The sequence below is a fragment of the Lolium perenne genome, chromosome 4 (genome assembly GCF_019359855.2).
Source record: "Lolium perenne isolate Kyuss_39 chromosome 4, Kyuss_2.0, whole genome shotgun sequence".
Classification (NCBI taxonomy): domain Eukaryota; kingdom Viridiplantae; phylum Streptophyta; class Magnoliopsida; order Poales; family Poaceae; genus Lolium; species Lolium perenne.
The window spans coordinates 318360601-318378191 of NC_067247.2; the positions used below are offsets into that span (position 1 = coordinate 318360601).

A 17591-nucleotide genomic window follows, 5' to 3' on the forward strand; every position below is an offset into this window, starting at 1 on the left:
GGTAAATCGCCCTTACTTCAGACAAGATGAACATGCATAGCAACTCACATGATATTCAACAAAGAGTAGTTGATGGCGTCCCCAGGAACATGGTTATCGCTCAACAAGCAACTTATAAGAAATAAAATGCATAAGTACATATTCAATACCACAATAGTTTTTAGGCTATTTGTCCCATGAGCTATATATTGCAAAGATAAAGGATAGAAATTTTAAAGGTAGCACTCAAGCAATTTACTTTTGAATGGCGGAGAAATACCATGTAGTAGGTAGGTATGGTGGACACAAGTGGCATAGTGTTTGGCTCAAGGATTTTGGATGCATGAGAAGTATTCCCTCTCGATACAAGGCTTAGGCTAGCAAGGTTATTTGAAACAAACACAAGTATGAGCCGGTACAGCAAAACTCACATAAAAGACATATTGTAAGCATTATAAGACTCTACACCGTCTTCCTTGTTGTTCAAACCCTTACTAGAAAATATCTAGACCTTAGAGAGACCAATTATGCAAACCAAATTTTAGCAAGCTCTATGTATTTCTTCATTAATAGGTGCAAAGTATATGATGCAAGAGCTTAAACATGAGCACAACAATTGCCAAGTATCAAATTATTCAAGACATTTTATCGATTACCACATGTAGCATTTCCCGTTTCCAACCATATAACAATTTAACGAAGCAATTTCAACCTTCGCCATGAACATTATGAGTAAAGCCTAAGGACATATTTGTCCATATGCAACAGTGGAGCGTGTCTCTCTCCCACACAATGAATGCTAGGATCCAACTTTATTCAAATAAAACAAAAACAAAAACAAACAGACGCTCCAAGCAAAGTACATAAGATATGATGGAATAAAAATATAGTTTCACTAGAGGAACCTGATAATGTTGTCGATGAAGAAGGGGATGCCTTGGGCATCCCCAAGCTTAGACGCTTGAGTCTTCTTGAAATATGCAGGGGTGAACCACCGGGGCATCCCCAAGCTTAGAGCTTTCACTCTCCTTGATCATATTGTATCATCCTCCTCTCTTGATCCTTGAAAACTTCCTCCACACCAAACTTAAAACAACTCATTAAGGGTTAGTGCACAATCAAAATTCACATGTTCAGAGGTGACATAATCATTCTTAACATTTCTGGACATTGCACAAAGCTACTAAAAGTTAATGGAATAGAAAAATCCATCAAGCATAGCAAAACAGGCAATGCGAAATAAAAGGCAGAATCTATCAAAACAGAACAGTCCGTAAAGACGAATTTCTAAGAGGCTCCAGACTTGCTCAAATGAAAATGCTCAAATTGAATGAAAGTTGCGTACATATCTGAGGATCACTCACGTAAATTAGCAGAATTTTCTGAGTTACCTACAGAGAATTCAGACCAGATTCGTGACAGCAAGAAATCTGTTTCTGCGTAGTAATCCAAATTTAATATGAACCTTACTATCAAAGACTTTACTTGGCACAACAATGCAACAAAACTAAGATAAGGAGAGGTTGCTACAGTAGTAACAACTTCCAAGACTCAAATACAAAATAAAAGTGCAGTAGTAAAATCATGGGTTGTCTCCCAAGAAGTGCTTTCTTTATAGCCATTAAGATGGGCTCAGTAATTTTAATGATGCACTCCCAAGAAATATGAGTTGAAGCAAAAGAGAGCATCAAAAAGCAAATTCAAAACACATTTAAGTCTAACCCACTTCGTATGAAAAGTAATATTGTAAATAAACAAGTTCATGAAGCATAATGCAACAAGCATAGAAAGACTAGACAAGCGCAACTTCAAGATTTTCAGCAAAAAGAGAGGTGTTTTAGTAACATGAAAGTTTCTACAACCATATTTTCCTCTCTCATAATAATGTCCAGTAGCATCATGAGCAAACTCAACAATATAACTATCAAATGAAACATTCTTATCATGAGTCTCATGCATAAAATTATTACTCTCCACATAAGCATAATCAATTTTATTAGTTGTAGTGGGACCAAATTCAACAAAGTAGCTATCATTATTATTCTCATCAAGTGTAGGAGGCATAGTATAATCATAATAAAATGTACTCTCCATAGTAGGTGGCACCAAAAGACCACTATCATTATAATCATCATAAATAGGAGGCAAAGTATCATCAAAGAAAATTTTCTCCTCAATGCTTGGGGGACTAAAAATATCATGCTCATCAAAACCAGCTTCCCCAAGCTTAGATTCTTCCATAGCTTTAGAAATAATAGTGTTTACACTAATAACATTGCTACTATCATGCAAATAAGGTTCAATAGGTTTTTTAATTTTCGCATCAACCAATCCATGTCTTAACTCAGGAAATAGCTTCAAAAGCTCACTGTTACTTTCCATTATGCTTAACTAGTGAAATAAAAACATGCATGATATTAAGTAAAGTAAAACAAGTAACTATTTTTTTTGTGTTTTCGATATAATGCAGCAAACAAAGTACTAAATAAAGCAAGACAAAAACAAAGTAAAGAGATTGGAGGTGGAGACTCCCCTTGCAGCGTGTCTTGATCTCCCCGGCAACGGCGCCAGAGAACGGTTGCTGGCGCAAAGTTGACGTGGGAGTTAGCGATCTCTGTGGTGTAACTTTTCTTCAGGTTCTGTGGCACCCCGGGGATCAGGGTTAGACAAATACCAGATCTTCGTCTGACATAAGCCTAACCTCGAGCTCGAGAGACTACAGTGAGGGAATCGGTAACACAACAGTGACTCTACGACTCAAAAGAATATATTACAACTCTTAGCAGAGTAAGATCCAAATTATTACACGCAGAGGTCACTGACCCAACATTCAACAAGCAACGGAAGCAAATTATGTTATTCTAAATAACAAGATAGCAAAGGGCTTAAGAAGCCATAACATAAAGCGACGTCCCAGCCCATAAGTCGCAGGCTGCTGCCTGGGAACTCCAAACTAACCATCGATGTTAACGTAGAAACCGCCTTCGGCTGCAGCAAGTTCATCTGAAACAAAAGCATGCAAAGCTGAGTACAGGGACTCAGCAAGACTTAGTACAACCTTTTAGCAAAGCGGGTATGCGGGCTTTCTAGTAGATCTTCTTTTGCGTAAAGCCAATTTTCCTTTGTAAGATGAGAGAGAAGAGAAGTTCGACTACTCAGAACCTTTGAAAGGGGATAAGAGAGCGACATCTCTTTCTCTATTGATCATCATATTGTATCCACCAATCTTCATCATCTCGAACCACTATCCTCGGATCACCCCCTCAACACCCGAAGAAGGTATCCGTAAGCACACATTGGTTGCCAAGTTTTACGATTAGATTCATGTTCTGTATGATCTCCACGTCCGTTCCCAAGTCGTCCATAACCGCGGACACGGCTTTTCGAAAAGATTTAACCCTACAGGGGTGCACAACTTTACCCACACGCGCCAACCGACTCTTAGTGCCAACGTTTAAGCTCTCTTCCTTGGAAAGCCGGCAGAGGGTGGTTGACCACGACCTTTACCTTGCTGTCACCGAGACCATGAGTCACGCGCTAAGGATTATTCCGCCGTAACGGGTCAAGTCCCGAAGTCGGTCCTTAACGATGTGAGCCGAGGTGGGTTTCCCCAGAGGCCGCAACCCCCAGCCACCACGACCACGCTTACCTGCCTGTTATGTACCTTTAACCCCCAAGCAAAATGCAATGCATATGACCAGGTAACGCGCAAACTATGTGACTCATGGAATCTACTAGGCAAGTTAGTGAGTCGAGAGGGTACCATAATAGGGCCTCGTGTGGTTGTACGCTCGGTCTTGGTTCAAGAGGCGAGAACTCGGTTCCTAGGGTTGGCAGAAACGAAACAACCCACCACATCCCAATGTGGCCTCTCGTCTGAGCCTTTAATCATGTCTATCATCATTTCTATACTTACCACGTCAACCTGTCATGCTAGATTCATTTCATTGTGAGGCTCCAGTCCGAAGACTGGAGTAGCAGCGTAACAAACTAAGCATGGCTAAGAATAAAGAGATAAAGGCTCTCGCGACGCACACATGCCAAACCTAGTTATGCTAGGAGCAGTGGATCAGGGTATCGAGGCTACAAAGGTCGGACATGCAACAGATAGGGTAACTCTATCTATCGATAAAAGACAGTTGAATCATATGCGATATGTAGGAACCACAGATAAAAGCAATTTGAAATCATAGATGAACCAGGTTAGGGCTTGCCTTGTCCCTCAGCGGATGAGTACTGTTCTTCGGTGGCGTTGACGTCGGACTCCGGCTCAGATCCTATCGCGAAGAACCAAATACCGGAAAGGGAAATACACATTCAAGACATGGCATAATGCAATGCGCATACAATATGAATGGTATGTCAGGTTAAAGGAATGGAGTAAACCCTATATGCATCATCAGGTTAAAGGGGTTCCGACATCGGACACCGCCATATGAGAGGGTTCGGTTAGGGTTTCACTACATTTTCAAGTTTAAATGTTGAAATGATGTATGAAATGCTCATAAACATGTAGGATTTCAAATTCTGAACAATTTGATATACTACACATCATTTTCTGAATTAAAAAATAAACAGAAAATAATAAAAGGGTCGGCTGACGTCATCATGACGTCAGCACGATGTCAGCCAGGCCATGGCCGGCCAGGTTGGCCACGGCCTCGACGAAGCGGGGCGCCAGGGGCCAAGCGGGTATGTTAGTACTCGGTATAATTGCGTTGGTCTATCATGCACTCTATCGATAAAAGACAGTGTGCATGCTATGTTAGTACTCGGTATAATTGCGTTGGTCTATCATGCACTCTAAGGTTATTTAAATATGAACATCGAATGTTGTGGAGCTTGTTAACTCCGGCATTGAGGTGCTCTTGTAGCCCTACACAATTAGTGGTGTTCATCATCCAACAAGAGAGTGTAGAGTGGTTTTATTATGTGATCAATGTTGAGAGTGTCCACTAGTGAAAGTATGATCCCTAGGCCTTGTCTCCGAATAGAAAAGTCACACCACAAAGATTCCTATCTCCCACGTCAACTGCACGCCAGCAAGTATTTTCTGGTGCCATTGCCGGGGAGGTCACTGTTTATTTACTGTTCCACTGCATGTTTACTCGCTGCCATATTTATTTCAGATTGCTATTACCACTCATATTCATCCATATTACTTGCATCTCACTATCTCTTCGCCGAACTAGTGCACCTATACATCTGACAAGTGTATTAGGTGTGTTGGGGACACAAGAGACTTCTTGTATCGTGATTGCAGGGTTGCTTGAGAGGGATATCTTTGACCTCTTTCTCCCTGAGTTCGATAAACCTTGGGTGATCCACTTAAGGGAAAACTTGTTGTTGTTCTACAAACCTCTGCTCTTGGAGGCCCAACACTGTCTACAGGAAAAGAAGTGTGAGTAGACATCAAGGCACCCGAGGATTCGGTTAGCCATGGCTTGTGAAAGAAAAGGTTGGAAGGAGTGTCACCCAAAAATAAAAATAATCATGGGAGCCGCTCTTTGAAAGTCTGTCTGGCAAGGGGGTTAGAGTGCCCACTACCATTCGTTGAAAACAACAAACACCTCTCAAAATTTTACTTTTATGCTCTCTATATGATTTCAAAACTTGAAAAGCTCTAGCACATGATTTATCCCTGCTTCCCTCTGCGAAGGGCCATTCTTTTACTTTTATGTTGAGTCAGTTTACCTACTTCTTTCTATCTTAGAAGCAAACACTTGTGTTAACTGTGCATAGATTCTTACATACTTGCTTATTTGCATTCATCATATTACTTTGTGTTGACAATTATCCATGAGATAAACATGTTGAAGTTGAAAGCAATCGCTGAAACTTATATCTTCATTTGTGTTGCTTCAAAACTTTCTACTAAGAATCTATTGCTTTATGAGTTAACTCCTATGCAAGTCTTATTGATGCTTGTCTTGAAAGTACTATTCATGAAAAGTCTTTGCTATATGATTCAGTTGTTTATTCATTGTCTTTACCATTGCTTCGAATCACTTCATTCACTACATATGCTTACAATAGCATGTCACTTCAGAACTTATCTTTGTTATCGTTTACCTACTCGAGGACGAGTAGGAACTAAGCTTGGGGATGCTTGATACGTCTCTAACGTATCTATAATTTCTTATGTTCCATGCTATTTTTATGATGATACTCACATGTTTTATACACACTTTATGTCATATTTATGCATTTTCCGGAACTAACCTATTAACAAGATGCCGAAGTGCCAGTTCATATTTTCTGCTGTTTTTGGTTTCAGAAATCCTACAAAGGAAATATTCTCGGAATTGGACGAAATCAACGCCCAGTATCTTATTTTTCCCGGAAGCTTCCAGAGCACCAAAGAGGGGCCAGAGGGGAGCCAGGGGGCCCCACCCCACAAGGCGGCGCAGCCAAGGGGGGGGGGCCCTACTGTGTGGGCCCCCCAGGACCCCTCCGAGGCTGCCCTTCCGCCTACTTAAAGCCTCCATCGCGAAAACCCTAAACAAAATAAGCCACGATACGAGAAAAGTTCCAGAGCCGCCGCCATAGCGAAGCCAAGATTCGGGGGACAGAAGTCTCTGTTCCGGCACGCCGCCGGGACGAGGAAGTGCCCCCGGAAGGCATCTCCATCGACACCATGTAGTACTCTAGTGATGTTATTAAAGTAGTCTATTCCTCCTCCATGATGTTATTAAAGTAGTCTATTCCTCCTCCATGATGTTATTAAAGTAGTCTATTCCTCCTCCATGATGTAATGTTGACAGTGTGTGCATCATGTAGTACTTGGTATAAGCTATGATTGTGATCTCTTGTAGATTATGAAGTTAATTATTACTATGATAGTATTGATGTGATCTATTCCCCCTTTCATAGCCTGACGGTGACGGTGTGCATGCTATGTTAGTACTCGGTCTAAATTGCAATGGTCTATCATGCACTCTAAGGTTACTTAAATATGAAATCCGGATGTTGTGGAGCTTGTTAACTCCGGCTTGAGGGAGCTCTTGTAGCCCTACACAATGAATGGTGTTTGTTATCCAACAAGAGAGTGTAGAGTAGTTTCAGTTATGTGATCAATGTTGAGAGTGTCCACTAGTGAAAGTAGGATCCCTAGGCCTTGTTTCTGAACATCGAATCTCCATTTACTTACTGTTCTACTGCATGTTTACTCGCTGCCACATTTATTTCAGATTGCTATTACCACTCATATCCATCAAGATTACTTTTATTTCACTATCTCTTCGCCGAACTAGTGCACCTATACATCTGACAAGTGTATTAGGTGTGTTGGGGACACAAGAGACTTCCTGTATCGTGATTGCAGGGTTGATTGAGAGGGATATCTTTGACTTCTTCCTCCCTGAGTTCGATAAACCTTGGGTGATTCACTTAAGGGAAAACTTGCTGCTGTTCTACAAACCTCTGCTCTTGGAGGCTCAACACTGTCTACAGGAAAAGAAGCCAATAGTAGACAACAGTCATCGTGCCAATAAGGAGTGGATAGGGTGGAATCAAAATAGTCATACTTGCTTAAGGTAAGCATGTATGTTGACAACATAAGAGGCGAAATACTTTAAGATTTGTGGTGCTAACCCAACCAACACTAAATTAAGTAAGGGTGAACATCCATATTTGACATAGTTAAGGTAGGTAGGCATACTCATCTCACAATGAGAGCACACCAAGAATTATGATGGGATTACCACTACACTAACAAGGGGTGTAGGGGTGAATTGGCAAGAAGGGTCACATGCTTAAGGTAAGCATGTAAATAAACAAGGTATGATGGCATAACCATGATCATCATGAATTCCAACAATTACTAAGATATGCATAAGGTATGACCAAGAGGATCATCATGCTTAAGACAAAGCATGCATTGACAAGATAAAGAGACTAGGACACATAAGATCAAGAGACAATAGTCACCACAAGGTGATATCAATATGAGACACAATAACCAGCGATCAATAGATGGCTTTTCTTGGTTGGCTTATTTGTCCTTGGACTTCTTCAACTCCATCAAATAAGAATTCCAACAATATAAATAAATTTCTTGTCCGAACCACTTCTTCTACTTCTTCTCCGGAATTGTTCGCATCTTTCGTCGGAAAATATAAAAGGAACACAATCAACACATTGCACCAACAAAACAATATTCAACAAAAAAACAATCAATAGCGAACCACTTTACTAAGGGATAACATACAAAAGACTTATAGAAACTACAAAACAACTTTTAAAAAAAGCAAATTTATTTCACTTAATAAAAGCATGAGAGCCTCACCAATTAGCAATTGCATATCCGGCTATCACCATGGTATAAATAAATATCCCCTAGTAGATAACACCACAAAGAAGACAAGTGCATTTGTTTGGCATCAAAAACATTCATATTTTATTTTCAAACACTTTTGGAAAAGTAGAAATCAGTTTTCCTAATTTAATTTGCTCACATAACACTACATCCAAATATAGGAAGTAAACATTATGCCACACTATTTTGAATACTCAAACAAAACACTGAAACTAAGTTTAAGTTGCAGAGGTTTTGTATATTGCAAGAATAAAACATGGGTTGACCATTTTTAAAAGCAAAGGGGTGGTCAAAGATTTCAATTACCCAACAAGTTTTGGTCCAACAAATCATGTGACACATACATATTACTAACAGTAACAAATATTCATGAACAGAGACTAACAATATTTTTCCTAGATGGTCAGTGCTAATACAAAACTAACCCAATTGGATTCACCCAAAAAGGTTAATCCTACAAATTTAGAAATTTGCTTGAATCTTACTGTACATAAAACAAGATCTGTATGCCAAAAATCGTAGAAAATTCCTAAAAATATGAGGTCACTTGCATCTGAAAGGTATTGAAAATATGGTTCTAATGCAACTGGTTTCACTCAAAAATTCGTCTCCAAGCTACTGGTGTAATTGGCCAATGTCAGATCTGACCAAAACTTCAACCGTGTACCACTTCAATTTAAGAGGGCATTTGAAGTGGAACCAACGGAAAAATGAAGCTATGGAATAGGGCTTTCACCCAAAGTTGAGTTTTCCCAAAAATGTTTTGTAGAAAAGATTAAATCTAACAAACAGTGATTCTGCATGTTTTCATAACTTTATTTACCAAGGCATATTGAAAAAGAATTTGGGTGCTAAACCAGCGCCAGGTTGTAGATCTTTCCCGTAGTTACCCGTGGAACTTTGAATCACTCGATTTGGAGCTATACACGAGTTTTGGTGGATTTTACAAGTTCGAACAGAATCTGAAACAACAAGATTGCAGAAATTACTGAATGTATTTGGACGAACTTTGGTCAAAGACTTCATATCTGAGGATGAGTGAAGCTTCTCCATGCTTGGTTCAAACATGCACCTGCATCAAGATCCAATCTTAGCAATAGAGGAAAAGAAAAGGGGAGAAGAAACCATCTAGGGTTAGGGAAAAAGAGAGAGAGATGCTCTCATGGTGACCAAGGGAGAGGAGGAGCTTGAGGGAGGAGGAGAGCTGCATCTTGGCTGGTTTTCCATGGCCATGGCCGGCCATAGAGCCTTGGGGGAGCAGAATCTCGTGGGGGAGAGATAGGAGAAGAGTGTGAGGGAGTCTAGGAAGGAGTGGGGAGTGGAAAATGAGAGAAAGAAGAGGAGGGTGGCCGGCCAAGGGCCATTTATAGAGGGAGAGGGGGTTAGCTGCCTCCTCATTGATTGGATAAGGTGGGTGGCTGCCCATTTATTAATTGGGTTAGGTGGGAGGCAAGGCTTGTGGAAGAAGGAAGTGAGTAGATGCAGAGATTATGCTTGTGCATGGCAAGAGCTAGTCAGGGCCGGCTCCTTTTGTGCCATGCAAAACTAAATCATCACAAGGGAGCTTCCACCATGTATGTTGATCAAGGTGGAGCCACATGATTCCTTGCCAAGATGGTGGCTTAGATGATGTGTATAAAAATATAAAATATATAGAGATGGAGGAAGAGTGTGATGGTGATGGTGGTGTACAAGGTTTCATGTGCATGCCATTTTGGAGATGGCCGCCACAAGATTTTGAGACTTGAACTACTCAAAACAAGATGAGACACATGGTACTCAAGTCCTATGCAAGACACACGACACCACTTGTGTTATGCAAAGAAAATAGGTTCCTACAAGTGATAAAGAGTCCAAGATTTAGAAGGGTAGTGATGGAAGTACAGATACAATACCAATGATGAATATGGTGACATAAATCATCAATTCAAGAGGTCAAGGTGAGGATGGTAATGTGTAGAGGAGTGAGATGGGCATGATGAAATATAAGTTGTTCTTCGAATAAGAAGTCAATTGGGAGTGGTTTGAATTACTCCCTGAGTCTAGGGTTATTTGAAGGGAGTTCATTTGAAAGTATCAAATGATCATCTATTTGATCAAGAATTGGAGGATGTAGGAATACTATGTGATGGATCAGAGATGTGCATAAGATCTGCAAGAGTTGCCATTTGAAAATAGAATCCATTTGAAGGTATTTGAAACTCCTCAATTGTCTAGGGACAAATGGGAAGGAATTTAATTGAAATGGATTTTGAATAAAGTTGAGAGAGGTTAGGCAGAATATAGGATTCAAAATGTTCTACTTACTTTATCAAGTAAGGTAGAGTTTTCTCAAATGTAAAATAAGAAAGAGAAAAACAAGTAATGGTATAAGTACCATAAACAAGCCTTTTGTTAAAAAGGAAAGGAAAATAAAAAAATAATGTTTTAGAAACCAACACTTGGTAGAAATGGGATGATAAACAAAACCCATTTAATTTCCTTGTTTTTTTTGAAGAAACATTTTGAAAAGCTTTAATAAATCCAGAAATAGTTTAGGGGTTAACACTAGTGAAGAAAAATGATTAGAGTTTTGGAACAACTTACTAAAAGAAGTAAGAATAATTTGGAAATATGATCTCAAGGGTATATGATTACTACATTATGTAGCAACCATTCACACACTTGGTTTTGTGGAGATTAAACTTGTATAAAAACAAGAGGTAAAAGTAAAGGAAGTGATCTTAAGGTTAAAATTGGATAGGGTACAAGATCAAGTGAATATAAGAGTTACAGGGGTAGAATGGGACATGCAGGACGTGGAAGTTGTAGAGGGTACTGCATAGATGAGATCTATGCATTGAGGTCACCAATAACAGTGGTGGGTGCTCAGAGATCAACTGTCAAAGTTGGAATCTTTTAAGCCTACCAAAACAGATTGTTGACTTGGCCTCAAAATCAACAAGGATAAGTGGGTAAGAGAGTGATCTGGTTCAAGGCAAAGACATGGTTGGGGAGTTCTCATGATAAGGTAGATCTAAGACCAAGTGAGGTACATTGGATGGATAAAGGATATCATAATCCAAAAGCTCCAAAAGTGAATCTGATAACAATTCTAGGACTTAGCCAAAAATTGTGATGTTTGAGGGTGTTTGACTAGGGTACAAGAGAACGATGTGGTAAGGGGTAGATGATCTCAAGTTTTGAATCAAGGATGATTAGAGCTAGATTATACCACAAGGATGAATTCTAAGAAGGCACACTCATGTTGCCATGAGTAGAGAAGGTTTGATGTAGTAAGAAGGGTAACAACTCTTCCTAAGTCACATATGTGTTTTATTAGGCGAGTTGTTTGTTTTGCCTCTAGAGGTGTTGTTCTTTGAGGTAGCTCAAGACAAAACTCAACAAGCAATTCAATACAATACATCTACCAACAGACCAAGGCAATTTATCTTAACAGATAGATCAAGGCAATTCATCTAATTAGTCTATAGAAAAAGTTTTTGTTCCCCCTAATTTTTTCATTCTGGACAACTATACAAGGCTGCAAAAGTTGGGGTGTGACAGTTTCTTCATAGAGAGGTTTATTGTTTTAATCTGGTATATTCTTCTTGGAGTACTGTGACTATTACCTTATGTGGTATATCGGTTTCGATTATGATTTTATTGTGGTATAATTGTGTAGATTTTTTAATTTTATTGTGGTTGTACTATTTAGATTACATATGGCATGTTCTTTTCATTCATGCTATTTTTCTTGAAGCCACGACCTAGTTTTGTTCACATTGCATAAAAAGACTAGGTGATGGTATTATATCATTTCCATCCAATGAATAAATTAAACTAATAATGCGTGGCTTATCAAGCCTTGAACACCATTTCAAATAGGCTTAGGTGACTTAATTGTTTCCATAACTTTCATGCAGTTATTTTGTGTACTTATGCTGAAGAGCAAATTGCACTCTTTAATTTTCATTTAAACAACTCCTCTCACATTTCACCATTACCATCCACCTTGCCAATTAGAATTTAGTGACACTGCATAAAAATTCCAGAACTGGTGTGGGCTCTCATGGCAAGAAATGTTGATGTCAAGACTCCCATGATAAAGTTGACTTGACATTTTCTTTCATTTCAAGGCAGACTGGATCTAGTGGGACTGACCTTTGCATGGTAGGTTCAGTGAAATTTGTTGATGTTGATATGTCAATATGCCATTGATGATATTATGCTAGAAATGTAATGATGGAATTGGTATATGTTATGAATGAAATGTTATCGGTATAGTATTTGTGTCGTTATCATTTTATTGTGTTCCTAAATATATATATATTGTAGTTATAGGCACTCGAAAAAACTTACAGTGCAAATGAGTGGACAAAGAACAATTGTTGTTGATGATACATTTGTTATGGGAACGAAAAATATTGGAATACATTTGATGATAAGGTCCTTCATTGGGAACGGACATAGATTGATAAGGTCCTTCATTGGAAACGGACATAGATTCTGTGGCCATAGAGCCCTTCAAGTCCACTACAAAGGACGAATAATTGATCATTTTTCGGTGCTGAAGCGGGTTTTGACCGTGTCCATAGAGTTTCTTTGTAGTAGTATTTGCTCGTCCTACATCTGACGGTTTCCTTAAGGATTCAGCTTTGGGACTTCCGGTTTGCCCCGCTTTGGAGATTTCGTCTTCTTCTAGCAGTCTTGGGCCGCCCAGTGTGTACGTTAGTGCATCCGCCCGTGGGCTACCTTGGTATGCTAGAACTTCTGCATGTTTTGTGCCTACGTATTAGGAATATCCCTCACACCCACCCTGCCCTGACCACCACCTTCATCGCCACGAGCCCTTCCTCCAAACATCCCTTCTCCGGAGAGCCTTTTTGGTAAAGTTAAGACACTTTTGGTGGGACGGAGGGGATACATGCCCTCAAAGCCACTTCTCATCTGCCAACCGAGTGGTCCCAACCCAATCTCTCACCTTAAGCTATTCTGTGTCACCACACAAAAGCTCAGCCAATTTAGTTACCTCACAAATATAAGAGAACTAAGTTCATTCTGATTCTTATTTACACACCACCGCTATAGAAACTTGCACATGTGATTGAGAATAAATCGGTTTATTTTTATAGTCACGTTGCTAAGCACAGAATGAACCAAATATGAAAGAAGAAAACATATATTTACAAGAGAAATACTCCATATTCTTGCCATAATGTAGTGCATATAAGATTTTTTGGAAGTCAAATGATATAAAGTTTGACCAAGCTTGTTAAGAAAAGTAGTTATATCGATAATATCAAATATATAAGAAATGAAAATATATGTCACGATGAATATAATGGTATTAATTTGGTATTTTAGTTGTTTATATTTCTTTTCCACATGACATCGTTTGACTTCTACAAAATTTTATGGGCGCGGCTAGAGATCAGGCGACTGAGATTTAATTAATCTCAGTCACCTCATCACCAGTCAGCAGTTTATCACCATCACCGAACATGTTTAGTTTTGGCAGTCAACATCTCGAGCTGCGTTCTTCATGGGCTGCGATATTTGCGTTCGTTCTTCATGGGCTGCGTTCTTCATGGATGGTGGGCTCTCATGATCGTATTGCCTAGGCCTACAAATAAAGCACCAGAGGCCACCCAAGCAACAACAAAAGACTTATTATGTGAGGTTTGTGATTTTCTTGTTACTTTAAAGTACGATTATATGAGAAGAAGACATACTCGTATTTTCACTAAATTAAATAGTTGTAAATCATGTGGAGAAAAATCTAAGTTGCAACTTAAGTGAAACTGCAAAAGGGTCACTTGCAGCCCACATACAATTAGAAAAATCCTAATTGCAACATACGTGTAACTGAAAAAATATCAGTTGCAACCCACATACGACAGAAAAATCTCGGTTGCAACGCACGTGCGACCAAAAAAATCGTGGTTGCACCCCACATGCAACTGGAAAAAACTCAGTTGCAACCGACATGTAACTTGAAAATCTCGGTTGTGACCCATGTAGAACTGGAAACATCTCAAGTTTAACAAATGTGCAACTACAAACATCTTAGTTATACCCCATATGCAACTAGGAAAATCTTAGTTACAACCCACGTGCAATTGGAGAAGTCTCGGTTACAACCCACGTGCGATTGGAAAAATTCTCAGTTGCAACCAGTATGGAACTAGAAAATGTCAGTCGCAACCCACATGCAACTAGGAAAATCTTAGTTGCAACTCACGTGTAATTGGAGAAGTCTCACTCACAACCCACATGCGATTGGAAAAATTCTCAGTTGCAACCAGTGTGAAACTAGAAAAAGGTCAGTCGCAACCCACATGCAACTAGAAAAAAATCAGTTGCAACCTACATGCAACTGAAAAAAATCTCGATGACAACCAATATCTAACTCCGTAGGCTAGCACGAATTACGATGCAATCCAACACTTAAGGATATTTTTTTAGTTGTGTCGTACAAAAAAGAAGAAACAAAGCCAAAAACAAAGTAAAAAAGCCCACACAAGAAATAAATCAAAAGGCCCACAGCGGGGCAGATGGAGCAGCCCACGACAAAAGAATCCAGCGTACACTCGCACGCGTAAGGAATGTGCTAGACTGCCAGCCAAAACGCGCCAGCCAAAATGGTAACAAGCTGCACAAATCTTAACGTCAAATCTAACCATTAATCAGGTGACTGAGACATAATAAAAACCAGACGCCTGATTTCTAGCAAATCCGAAATCTTATATACACTAAATTTTGGTAAGGAAGGAGTATGTAATTGTTTCTTAATTTTGTGTTCCGGAGTAGTTTTGTAATTATTCCCTAATTTTGTGTTTCTTAATTAGGAAGCACATAATTAGGAAAGAATTACATGCCCCTTCCTTGCATAAAAACAAGTAACCAAACTGAAACCGTAGATTATGTAACGGATGGTCCATAGATAGTTCGACACGGGATTAATGCATCGCAACGCCAAGCACGACCTTAAGTCTTTAGTTACCGCCTCCGTAAGCACGGCATGTGATCTATTGCGGATTTATCGCCCGAAGTAAAACGCCACTACTACCATATAGCACGACACCTGAAATAACGTCGCATCGACTAATCCAAGCCACTACACCTAAATTTTCGCGGAATGGCATGAATTGGACACGACATTGAGCGCTGGTCGTGCCTTCCTCCAATTTCTCAACGAACCCCGATATACCCTCCCGATCAAGTTCATACCTAATCTCTCCCCCACGTCCTCCACGCCTATATAAATCGCAAGTCAGAAAACTTGTTTGGCGAATTCCTCTTCTAGCTGCAACACGCCACCGCATATCATCCCAAGAGAGAAGAGACCATCCACAGCCAGCCCAAGGATCTCTTCTCCAAATCGCTCCCATGGAGGCTGCACGGATCCCAGCTTTTCTGCTCCTCCTCCTTGGTACGTTTGCATCTTTTCTGTTAGAACTTCTTTTGGTTGATTCAGCCATGGCGTGTGTGTGTGTACCGTGTTCTTATGTTAATATCTGCTCACTTGTGTGCAGCAGGAGTCATCTGGTCGCGTGCACAGCTCGGTGCCGAGGCAGCTGGCACCACGGTTTTCACGCTGCGCAACAACTGCACCCACGCGATCTGGCCGGCCACATTGTCCGGCAACAGCGCCGCCGCCATCGGGGGCGGCGGCTTCGAGCTCGCCGCCGGCGCCACCGTATCTTTCCCGGGCCCGACGGGCTGGTCCGGCCGCTTCTGGGCGCGCACGGGCTGCGTCGCCTCCGGCGCGTCGACCCTCGCCTGCGCCACGGGCGACTGCGGCGGCGCCGTCAGTTGCTCCCTCGGCGGGGCGCCGCCCGTGACGCTCGCCGAGTTCACCCTGGGAGGCGCCGACGGGAAGGACTTCTACGACGTGAGCCTGGTGGACGGGTACAACGTCGGCATCGGCGTGGTGGCGACGGGCGCCAAGGTGAACTCGTCGACGTGCGGCTACGCCGGGTGCGTGGCCGACGTGAACGCGCTGTGCCCCGCGGAGCTGCAGGTGACGGGGAAGGAAGGCGACCTGGAGGGGAAGACGGTGGCGTGCCGGAGCGCGTGCGAGGCGTTCGGGACGCCGGAGTACTGCTGCACGGGCGCGCACGGCGGGCCGGACAGCTGCGGCCCGACCAAGTACTCCAAGCTCTTCAAGGCGGCGTGCCCCGCGGCGTACAGCTACGCCTACGACGATGCCACCAGCACCTTCACCTGCGGCGCCGGAGCGCAATACCTCATTACATTCTGCCCAGCGCAGTAGTAGTAGAAGGATACCTTGCCGATCCGGCTTGTCCGGCCAGTATAGATCTCATTGAACTTTTGATTAGAAGTTTAGAACATTACTACTATACTGTTAACTTTTTATTAGAACATTACTAGTACTATACTGTTTTTGAACTTTTGATTAGAACATTGCCAGTTTTACAGAGAAGGATTACTATATCTGTTCATGTTATATTTGTTATGTATTCATAATATTAATTGGCCGCCCGGCGATCTCCCGGTCTCGACCGCATGGTCGACCTCTCGCCGCCTAGGCCGCACACTGAACTATCCTTCTCCCTCTGAGCTTCTTTAGCGTCGGCTCAAAGAGTCTAAGTGCCCTGCCCCGCCGGATCCACTCGATCACTCCCATTTGATTCAGCTATTCCTGGGGTTCCTTCAACCCCCCATCAATTTGGCTTCGTGCTTAGGATCATGTAATGCCAATCCAGGAACGTGTGTAAAAATAAATTCAGTCTGTACCAACATTATGGTGGTTGGTCGAACTTGTTTCTTGAATCAAGGTAAATGGCATGATTAAACAAAAGGACTAAATCTTTCCCTCAAAAAAAAGGTCTAAATCTAGAAACACTTATTATTGATAGTGAGATGCAGCTTCAGTATACCAAGCAGCTTCTAATTGCACTGTGTATTGAACAAAGCTGTGCTTGGGGAGCACACGAGGCTTCTGCAAGACTTGGTTTGAACAAAAATGTCAGGCTGATGTTAAATATTTTGAAGGAATTAGCAAAGTTTATCTGCTTATAGATGATGTAAATGTTTGACTAGTTCATCATCTTGATTGATCAATATTTGGAGAGAGTGGACTGTTAGCTGATTTTGTGTGCTTTACGTGATACTATCTACTTTTAGCGGAATATACTGTTATTAAAGCACACATTCTCTTTGGACTTATAACACGTTGTATCAATAAATACACGCTACTACACGGTTTGAAATTGATGTTTTTGACTTAAACATATAAAATGATATCCATTTGATTTATCTTGGCAAACAAAGTTAACTAGGGTTTTGC

The 17591-nt window shown here is 41.0% G+C and overlaps 1 protein-coding gene across 2 annotated transcripts; it reads left to right on the plus strand.

The window, feature by feature from the left end:
* The first annotated feature begins 15440 nt into the window (after nt 1-15440).
* Nucleotides 15441-16724, plus strand: LOC127349055 (pathogenesis-related thaumatin-like protein 3.5). 2 transcript variants are annotated; one of them, XM_051374861.2, is made up of 2 exons: nt 15441-15710; nt 15817-16724. In XM_051374861.2, the coding sequence occupies exons 1-2, from the start codon at nt 15668-15670 to the stop codon at nt 16551-16553; spliced, it is 780 nt and encodes a 259-aa protein (XP_051230821.1). In that variant the 5' UTR covers nt 15441-15667; the 3' UTR covers nt 16554-16724. The 2 variants fall into 2 exon arrangements, with proteins under 2 accessions (XP_051230821.1, XP_051230820.1); XM_051374860.2 differs by having other exon boundaries at nt 15490-15710; nt 15814-16724.
* The last annotated feature ends 867 nt before the right edge of the window (nt 16725-17591 follow it).